General features: G+C 39.0%; 1 protein-coding gene across 1 annotated transcript; it reads right to left on the reverse strand.

Annotated features, from left to right (window-relative positions):
• Positions 1 to 994: 994 nt before the first annotated feature.
• Positions 995 to 5,036, reverse strand: LOC148017130 (silicon efflux transporter LSI3-like). The gene is made up of 3 exons (XM_087663036.1): positions 3,122 to 5,036; positions 2,459 to 2,648; positions 995 to 1,289 (listed from the first exon to the last, which is right to left on the reverse strand). The coding sequence occupies exons 1-3, from the start codon at positions 4,391 to 4,393 to the stop codon at positions 1,024 to 1,026; spliced, it is 1,728 nt and encodes a 575-aa protein (XP_087519162.1). The 5' UTR covers positions 4,394 to 5,036; the 3' UTR covers positions 995 to 1,023.
• Positions 5,037 to 10,953: the final 5,917 nt, after the last annotated feature.

Genomic DNA, 10,953 nt, shown 5'->3' on the forward strand with positions numbered 1-10,953 from the left:
TAGCAAGAAATGGATGGGTGTACGACTTATATAGATGGTTCATATCAAAATGTTATTTTTAGGAAAAGGAAACTTCAATGTTTTACTTAGGGCTAGAAATGTATGGATATTATGTATTGTGGGTTGACCTTGTTCTTTAAGAGATGGAGGTTTGTTTTTATAGTGAGTGATATATTTGATGCATTGTATATAGCTAGGAAAAATATAAATGACAAATGTGTATAGCTCCTATTAGACTTTTCATGAACTAGCAGTTAAGAAATTTGACCATATACTCTTAGAAATTTCAACTATTTTAGAAGTTTTCTTTACAAATGAAAATCCTTCTATGTTAAGCCTAATAGGAAATCCTCAAAGCTAGCAAGCTCTGTGATGATAAGTTGAGACACCACTTTCTTGAATATTGAATGGTAATTAGGTTCTTAGCCAAGACCTTTCTTTTGTTTTTGGGGAATGTAGAGGTGAAGTCGGTGTGATTGAATTAGGGATCAAAACTTTGTGAGATTGTGGTGGTTCGGAACTTGCGACATTCGTGATGACTGGTTGGACGGTGGGCATACAAGAGCTTAGGGCTTGAAAAGTTTATGTACATGGTATGTGAGAATGTAATGATGTGTTAGCCTTGAAGCAGGAGTGAGGTACGATGGCCAATTGCGAAACGAGTGCCAAAAGATAAACACATTGGGACTAGTGATGTGACAGAAAAAGAGGAATATGTTGAGAATCTTGCTTAGGTATCACTCGTTGATTAGCCAAAAAGTGTTACATTACTAGCTCTTAAGCGTACCCTTACCTCCTAAAATTGTATTTAAAAAGATATATAAAACACATTTTAAAAAGGAAAAAAAATCAGTATAAAACGGTTCAATTCCTCTCGACATCTCCTACATGCTCGTAAATTCAAATCCCATAAAACACTACAAAATGTGAAATCCCCCCCAAAAAATACATATTTTTCATTAGGTGTTCTATAGTTCCTTTACCCCAAGGGGGGGGGGGGGAGGCATATAATAGTAATGTAAGTCAGCCTTTGATTGTGGGAAGGCCAGCAGCAGTCACAAGCAAGGTTGATGGGAAGCCAAAGAGCAAGTGCCCCCAGAAGGTGAGCTCATACCCCAGCACCTCCTGTGCTTTCATGGCCTGCTCGCACACTATCAGGTTGGCTGCAGACCCCACCACGGTCAGATTCCCGGCCACCGTGCTCGTCCATGCGAGCATCAGCCACGCCCTTGTCGTGCTCGCACCCTGCATTGCCGCTGACGCCGAGACCCGCGAGCCGAGCAGAAGAACTACATCCACAAGGAGGCCAACAGATACATCATGCCATCATAAGTGCCAAGCGGGGACATTCACCACACAGATGCTGTTGACTCTCGAGGTTTTTATGTGAGTAGAGTCTTTCGCAGTAGTTTCATATCAAAAGGCTGATGGTCTCCAAATGCATTTGGTACATACCAGAATGCCACACATATGCATTCACATACAATGCTGATGTTCTACATATGCCTTCACATTCAAGCATGCTAGGTTTTCGTGTGAGTACAATCTTCGCAGCAGTTTTATCAATGCTGATGGTCTACAAATGCATTCAGTTCATACCATCATGCCACACATATTTGCATTCACATACAATGCTGATGTTCTGCATATGCACTCACATCCAACCATGCCATGTTCTACATACCAGCATGCCACACATGTGCATTCCATACAATGCTGATGGTCTGCATATGCATTCACATTCATGCATGCTGGGTTTTTGTGCGAGGACAGTCTCTGCAGCAGTTTTATCCATGCTGATGGTCTACAAATGCATTTAGTACATACCATCATGCCACACTATTTGCATTCACATACAATGCTAATGTTTTGCATAGGCACTCACTTCCAATCACACCGTATCTAACTTCCCAGTTCTTGAACTCATATGTTTCTCAGAGTTCAAAAAATGGGGAGCTGTGGCAAACCAGGCTAGGTAAGGGGTGGCTCCCTTGCAAGTGCTCATGATATGTTGGATCTCTCAGAGTTCGAGAAGTTATTACAATATTGCAACATATGACTCCCCATTTCTGAAGATTTGTTTACGCTACTGATACCATGAGCTCCTACAACAGAATCACCCCTTACCTAGTAAACTGTTGTAACGAGCAGGTGCCCATGCTTTCACATGTACAGTTTTTCTCATATCACAAGAAGTTTTAGACATTTTCCCACACATGAATCCCCTTCTCCAACCAAAACTACTTGTGCCATTTCTAGGATAGTCTTGTTGATGCATGGCACATGCTTAATCACGAGTATACAAGATTGCTCATGCACAAAATGGAAGTCTGTTTGAAACCATGCTGTCATCTACTGATATGGTCACTTTATGCTAAAGACAAGCCCGTGTTATTCCCATTTACTTCCCACATTTCAATGAATGGAAGCCAAACAGCTTCTTGCCATAGCAACACACCTGTTGGCACATTGGAGGCAACATTAGAGAGAACCATCACAACAAGAGCAAGGATGATGATGCCACTTGTCTGGGTGATACGTGCGTGTGGCTCCACTATGTTCCAAAATGCTTCTGGAATGCCTGTTGTGTTGAAGCCATCAACAGTGATCAGCATACCTGCAAAAAATACTAGAAGCTGATACATCACCTGCATATGAACATGAAGTCATCAATGATACTGTGTTTCTGTCACTCTCATGCTAGACGGCCTAGTTCAATGAATTTGAGACCCCTATTGCACATCTATGGCTTTCCATCTTGTAGCAGATGTTGAGGATGTAGCAGCTACCCACCCTAGGTCTGTGCAAATGCTAGACAGGAGTACTTACACATTAAAATTGACATACATGCTTGAAAGGTGGATCATTTGAGGTCAGATAGCAAATAACCATTCAGCAAGACTCTAATTTCATGCTCATACTTCACAGCCACCTCAAGTCAAGTGACTTCAGGAAGGGTGCCCTTTTTCATGAACAGACAGGCCTTCCATTTTAGCATCTATCCAGAAATAACAGGAGTTTTCGGATCTCCCATAAGCAAACAAGGTGGTTGATGCATGGACTTAAAGATAATAGTTTTAAACAACAGAAATAGAATGGATAGGCAATGATTGGTAAGCACCTTGTCAAGGCTAGGTCCAGCATCCTGAAAATCAAGAGCCATCAGTGCAGCTGCAGTGGTCAGTGCACACCATGACAAATCCAGGCCGTATAGTAGTGCTGCAAGCATAGCAGCTGTCACAATGTACACAGCACACTTCCACAGAGTTCTCTTCCATCGACAAATGCGACTGGCCTTCTCCTCATTTTTGGGGGCTTGCTTGTCATCAACTGGATGATTGATTGAACTCATTGGAGTTGCTTTTGAGTTGTTGCTTCCTGTCAGCTCTAGAATGCCAGAGCTTAGATTGGGCAGTGCGAAAGATGTAGCTGATGGAGAGCCCCTGGGACTGTCCCTGTTCCTGTTTCCTGAGATTGTTACAGGTACACCAATATGTTTCTGGTTTGGAGTTGTGGAAGTGATTTTTCCTTGAAGAGCTTCATCTGTTGAGCAACTGTAGACGGGAATTGTAATGTCAGGTGTTGGCCAATCATTGAAGTGCTCAGGTGCCATATCATATACACTTTCATGTGAGCTCCCATTGCTTTCCACATCAGTCAAGGATAAAGATGTGTTGCTCTTACGTTTACTTTCATCAACAATGTCTGAAACCCTCCCTTGATGTTCATTGGTGGGTGATAGTCTACCCTCTTGATGCTCAGTGGTGGGTGATAGTTGTTTCCAGTAGACTGCCAGCAAAAGAGCAGTATTGATTGCAACTCCCAATAGCATGCAGGGGAGTAGACCAACCAAGAACTTGCCAAACGAAATGCCGCTTGCAATGGCAATAACTAAGTTCTGTGGGTTTCCTATGGGGGTTGCTGAAGAACCAATATTAGAACTGGTTGCAAGAGCAACCAGGAAAGGCTTGGGATGTAGGTTCTTCTGTCTGCAAAGCTTCAGAATGAACTCCGTCAAGACGATGCAAGAAGTGTCATTTGTGAAGAGGGAGCTGGAGACAGCACTTAAGATGCAAACCCTGCAGATAAGGTCCTTGCCACCTCTGCTCTTCCATGACAGTGTGTTCCCCAAGTACCGGAACATGTCAGCCCTTTCAAGGTAAAGGCTCACCACCATGGTGCCAAAGAGAAGGCCAAGGATAGAGAGATCGACTGCATCATAAGCCTGACTAGGAGATTCCACTTGAAATACCACCATGAGGACAGCCCCAGCAACTGCTCCGGCTGTACGTCCAATCGGCAGGAGTTTGAAGGATGGAAACACTGCCAGCAACCAGAAGATCATGAAGGCAAATGTTCCCAAGATCAAGGACCGCAAGTTTGTGAGAGCCATCTGATAGTTGTGATGGCTTGCAAAAGGCCCTAATGATTCAGGCTTTGCTTTCTTTGTGCCTGAAAGTGCATCCCACTGGTTTTCCAAAGAAGCGTCTTACTGCAGAAACACAGAATCCCCTATCCTTTTATATCAACGTGATGGTGTGTTTTACAATAGGCCATGGCTGTACTGCAGGGCATAGGGAGACTGGAGAAAGGTGATGGCAGAAATGAACCCACTTGGGGGCAGGTGTTATATGGTCCTAATTTTGATTTAGTTGGGCAAGGTGTTATGTAACTTGCTTGATGATGTAAATTACAGGTGCTAAATTTTACTAGTTGGTGAAAGAGCTATGGATGGCAAAAGACATACAGGTTTTAATCTTGCTTCAGGATATGATTTGTAGGTCCTAATTTTACCTAGTTTGTAGCAGAGCTAACTATGCGTATAGCTGTGTAACACCAGAAAAAGATGACTCTGTAAGCCCCCTTCTGATTGGCCTGATAACATCAAAGGGCTAAGAGCAGTGCATTAATGGAATCAAACGATGGTGTAAGATTGGGTGCTTGTGGTCAATGCTGGCACTGTAAGGGAGATGATGATACTAGGTGAGATGATGAAAGCTGCAGAATGAGCAATGGAAAAATGGTACGTGTATATGTCTGAGGCTGTGAAGCTGTGTTTTGTGGGAGTTTGTGTGCCCCTTTTATAGTGCTGGGGGGGGGCGGCGCGGGAAGGGTCTGCGGGTGGGAACATGCAAAGCCAAAAAAACGAACAAGGGAAGCTTGGTGACAACAACAGCATAATAGCCATGAAAGGTTGTTATGTTTCATTGAGGCTGGACAACGGCCTCTCTCTCTCTCTCTCTCTCTCTCTCTCTCTCTCTCAGATTCAATCTTGCTTTTTACTTTTATCACTTGAGGCCTTTTGGCCACCATGCATTAAATTAACTGGGCTGCAGATATAGATTATGCACTTTCCAAAAAAGAAAAAAAAGTCACTTGTATTAATAAAATTTTAGGTAAAGAAAATGTTTTAGTAACATGGGATGCCCATTTTCTAGCTTTGCTTGCCCATACTGTCCTAGTCCAATCCCCATCTTAGAGCCTTGTCTCATCGTGTTAGGGGACGGTGATTCATATCTGTCCCTTGATCTCATCTTGGCTCCGAAGCCCGTCCCATGCGACTGAGGAACATGTATAACATCCATGAAGGAAGGATATGTCAAAATTGACCCTTGTTGCTAATTTAGACTAGGTTACTCCCTTGAGTGTATTCAAAGCCCCTTTCAAAGGCATTTTCCATCTCCTTGCAAAACCTAGCGCTTGTTTGAGTTGTGGGTTGTAATCGCCCAGACATTCTTGACAACCACTCTAATCACTACCCAAAGTCTCCAATCTCAATCATCATGGCCCCCTTGTCATCTAGCACAACCTATTTATAGCTTATCGTGCCATGAAAATTGACTTTAAATATTGTTTTTTCAAAGCTTCTCCAAATCTTTCTAACATCATTGCATTCCCAAAAGAGATGGAATACATATTCTTCCTTTCTTGAATTGTAAAAATCACATGATTTATTTGCTTGAATTTCTTGATTCTCTTCTTAGTTGGGAGCTTATGAAATAATGCGTTCCACAAGAAGACATTTGTCCTATTTGATGATATAGAGAGCCATTCCTTTCTATAACATCTTGAAGAAACCTTAAATTGAATCATCAAGAGATTGCTTAGCCAAGTTCTCTTTGGCCTTGCTTATAAACTTCATATTTTGCTCTTGAAAGTTGGCTCTACCCTTTAGCTAAAGCAACCTGAACTTCTTCATTACCCAATATGACAACACTTTTCATCTCTTTGCAACTAGAGTGGTGGGCAAGTTCCCTTTATTTTTTAAGAGCATGCGTTGCAACCATCTACATTCTTTGTTAGTAAGGTAAGGTGGAACTCCCCTTTAACCCTTTGGGCTTGGGGTATCCGTGGATTCTCTTAGTTCATGTAATTTGGTACGATTTATGTAAGTAACTATGCTCTTCATGAAACGGGGGTGAGAAACATGAATATGTTTTATCTTATTGCTTAGTAAAATTACATGCATATCGAATTTGAATTGCATATGTCATTGATATGTATTTATGCTCCTTTTATGTAGAGAAGTTCCTAACTGGTTGCAAATGGGTTTACAAGGTTAACCATAAGTGAGATTGATCTCTTGAATGCTATAAGGCACAATTGGTTACTAAAGGGTATGCATAGACTCATGGTATTGATTATGAGGAAACTTTTACTCTAGTGGCAAAAATGGCCATTGTAAGGGCTATCATAGCAATGACTGCATCAAAGGGTTGGATCATACATCAAATGGATATAAAAAATGCAAATTGGACATAGTAGCAAAACTTTGTTTGTTTTTTTATAAAATCTTTATCTATATTATAACATGCATCATCTCTCTAAAATATTAAGATGTGACAAATTAGAATCATTAATACAATATGATGTGAGAAAATTTGTACCAACCACTTGCCTTTGCAATGATTGCATAAAAATACATTTCGTTTTGTCTAAGCTAGTCTTTAGCCAATATTGAAGACTATCCAAAATAATAAGGCATAAGCTTCCTAAATTAGAAATGGAGCTCAAAGCTTGCAACTAAAAATGAGTTTTTGCAAAAAGGACCTTAAAGGCCAAGATGTGATTAGGTTGGGCACATTGTTTCAAGCATACATTATATATCAATTTCATACCTTAATACTTACGAGACAACACAAACTAGATAATGTTTTGGCTCTAACATGCTGTGGGTCAATAAAAGGGATTTTGTGCCAAATTAATTAATTGAGTGTTTCTTTTCCATTCATAGTTTGAATATTGTTTGCAATATTTATAGTCGTAAGCTTCTCAAAATTGATCATTTGACATGTGAAAACGTTGTTTGGTACACATGGAGTGTAAGCTCAATGTTGTTCGGCATGAATTTTAGACTTGCAACTAGCTTTGCATGTAAGCATCCTCAACCAAGATGGCCCTTAAATAAGATTTTGCATCCAACAATAGTAGTCTCCAATTTACTAGAAAAATAAGTGCTTGGGTTATTGAAATTCCCATGACAATATGTGTAAACATTACGAGCTATTAACCATACATGTGTCTACATTCTTGATGTATGTTGTATTAAAGAAGGAATGAGTTGCTTTTCTCCTTTGAGTAAGTTATTGCATAGATTGATACATATGTGTTTTGATCTAAATATGACCTCTCAATAGGTAGGGGTTCCCTAGTATGTTTGACAAACAAGAAGAATTTGTCAAAAGATGACCATACCAATCAAGGTTGAAGAGTCCATCCAAAATAAAGAAACCACCAAACTTGAACTACCTTTGAGGAAAATTAATTATAGGGCATTATTTACAAACCAAAAAGCAAAATAGGTTATGTTTGGTTGGTTGATGGACTATAGTTTAATTTGACATCTTCTTTTGATTAGATCTTCGAATGTGAAATTTTCTTATGAGGAGTTAGAGCATGCAAGGAAAAGCACAAAATCAATGGGTTGCAAGTAATTAATGAAATGTGTGAGTGGGTGCTAATTGGCTTTCTTATCCAATTCATGACGATAAAAATTAGTCATGTATTATGGGGAATCAATGAGAAAGTCTATATTCAATTGAAAGCACTAAATCATGTGCTAATTGGCTTTCTTATCCAATACACTCCAATAAAAATTAGTCATGTGTTGAGGGGAATCGAGGGGAAAGTCTATAGTAATGAATCATGTTTCAAGTATTCTCCATGAGTTGTCATTAGCTCTCAAGGTCACTTATGTGTACATACAAGTTAGTCTAACATCAAGTAAGTTAAGCTTTAAAGAGTTGAGCATTGAGACATTGAAGTGGAAAAACATTTAATGATTACAAAAGGATTTAGAAAGTTTGCTAATAACACAAAGAATGCTGTATAACAATTATGCCCATGCAAGAAAGAGACTTGGAACACCTCCCTTACAACAAACTTTATAGACTTACTCATTGACTCTAATATTTTTAAAGTCTAGTTAAGAAGAAATATTTTTGGAGTCTACCTCACGACATTGGCCCAAAATTTTTAGAAGATCTTGGTTTTGAATATTGCAAAGAGTGAATGTAACATAAATGCTTTCCATTCCCTTTAGAAAAAAAGTTACATTGGAGCAATAGATGCACGTGACATATTCCCATCTTACAACTTGGTGAATGTACCAAACATGTCCACATATCCATTCCACTTTAGCATTAGATAAATATAAGTGTATACAAGTGGCATTTAATTCAAATTCCACAATCCCATATTACAATCATGCCTTTCCTGTGATTACAAATCATGAGCCCAACATATTGAGTAGCGTGCTCTATACTAGTAAGATTTAAGATTTCTCCTACAAAACAAATAGATGAAATTTCATGTCAACTTGCTATACACTCACATGGGATAAGCAAGAGTGCTTAACAAAAGAATGAGGGTGTGAAAAATGGTAGGTAGGGAAAAGCACCACAAATTTTAGGAAAGTAAAAGTGAATGCTTCAAACAGATAGGATGGAGTTAAAATATTTTATGTTTGGTTGAGAAGATAATTACGTTCTTCATCTAAACCTGTCTCCAAGCACTTAAAATATGTGAAGATAGTGATTGTGTTAGCATTTCTAATTGTACACCTTTCTTTTAAAGGGTGCCAAGTGTTATACATCAATACTTATAATTCTAAAGCAAGTTATGTAAGATAGGTCAAAGAAGTACTCAATTACCTATTGTATACTCATAAGTAAAGGTGCAAACCAATTAGCTATGTCACTATGTACAAATGGCCATATAGTAGTACGTAAGTCGTGCAAACAGAACCAAAGTACATGGGCATAAATATCATTCTCACATATTCCTATGACTAAGGGAGAGGTAGGTTTATAAACCTTGCATATTCACCAACAGAATACTCGAAAGCATAAATCAATAGTTATGTTTTACAAAAGGTTTGGCAAAAGGGAGAGGCTTATTTAATAAGACGTATCAAAACAAAAAAAATGTCATTGACATTATTAGTTATTGACCGTCTAAATAACTCTTTATGCATGTGTGTGTGTACGTTTGTCTAAAAGCATATGCAAATATACTTGTATAGTCATGTATCTATATGATAGATACTCACCATTTTCAAAATATACAAGTACACTTGTATAGCCTTGTCTCTGCACATGTAAAGACACTCCTATGGTCTTATCGCTATATTGCGTGTGAACACCATTTCCTAAAGCCAGTGCCTGGTGCATGTTTCTAGAATCTAAATCATATGCTATTTGGGTTTTTATGTCTAAGAGTCATCATATTTTTAGCCTTTTTTTTTGGTGAGGCAAGTTTATAGTTAGAGAGTTTTTGTGTATCAATGAATGGATGTAGCATAGTGGTTAAAGCTCATGCATCTTATCAAGGGGCTTGCATGGCCACAAGACATGCGAGAAGGCTCTCCTAAATATACATGGAGGAAAGGAGAATGGCCTCAAACAATGTGGAGAAAGTCGTCAAATTAGTTGGAATGGTTCATGGCTATACAAGGAGACACAAGCCGGATGAGTATTAGGAGAAATAAACATTAGCTAGGGATGATGTTCAAACAATGTTCACAAGGTTGTAATGCCAATGGGCTATGCTTTTTAAAAAAGATGACACAAATTCAAACCACTCGCATGCACATACACATGCACACACACATGTATGGAGAGAGAGGTTGGGAAACTCATGTTTCAACCACTTCAATTTAACCAATTAAATAAAAAATCCAATTATACACCATACTAAAATTTCCCAATTCATAGCCCTTAAAAGTAAAGGCACTTGTGATTGTAGAGATTCCTAAAAATTGATTGGGAGATTTACACTAAGAATGGGTTAAGTGGCAATAAGAGGAGAAGAAGAAGAATGTTGTTACATTGAAGGGCGACACACACTCACACCCAAAGAGCAAATGAGTGTAGCTTAGTTGGTAGGTTTCAAATATGGTAAGCAAAAAGTTTGAATTCAATTCCTACTTGTAAGTGATCATAGAGAAAACAAGAATGAGATGTGTAATTTGAACCTACATTTAGGATACATTGGTAACTGTAAGCTCAAATGTGGCACGATTCAATTTGGATGCATCATGGTGTGAAATATCAAATTGAAATTGCACACTTTGGCTAGACTATGTTGAGGAAAAGGTGGGGAGGAAATTTTATCAAGCGTGCGCGCGCGCGCGCACACACACACACACACACACACACACACACTCTCTCTCTCTCTCTCTCTCTCTCTCTCTCTCTCTCACTCTCACTCTCTCTCTAATTGGAGGGGGCAATGGTCCGAGATGACAATGGTGTAGTTTGAAAAGAAACAAGAGGAAAATGAGGTGAAGCAACCATAAGCACACATACATACACAATTGAGACTTGAGCACACATAGAAGTAGGGTTAAACTCTTCTTATTATTCCTCTTCCACATGAAAAGAATTAGTTTACAACATGGTAAAATACTAATATGAAAGTATTAAAACATATATATATATATATATATAGCAT

The sequence above is a fragment of the Lygodium microphyllum genome, chromosome 22 (assembly GCF_053477565.2).
Source record: "Lygodium microphyllum isolate KBCC chromosome 22, Lygodium_microphyllum_v1.1.10, whole genome shotgun sequence".
NCBI classification, from domain to species: domain Eukaryota; kingdom Viridiplantae; phylum Streptophyta; class Polypodiopsida; order Schizaeales; family Lygodiaceae; genus Lygodium; species Lygodium microphyllum.

Bases quoted from the DNA above. Each gene is read 5' to 3' on its own strand.
- LOC148017130 (XM_087663036.1), bottom strand. From the start codon at position 4,393: ATGGCTCTCACAAACTTGCGGTCCTTGATCTTGGGAACATTTGCCTTC. The intron at 2,649-3,121 runs GTGCTTACCAAT...GTTCATATGCAG, and splicing joins CTGGACCTAGCCTTGACAAG to GTGATGTATCAGCTTCTAGT. The intron at 1,290-2,458 runs GTGTGTTGCTAT...TTGTGGATGTAG, and splicing joins TGCCTCCAATGTGCCAACAG to TTCTTCTGCTCGGCTCGCGG.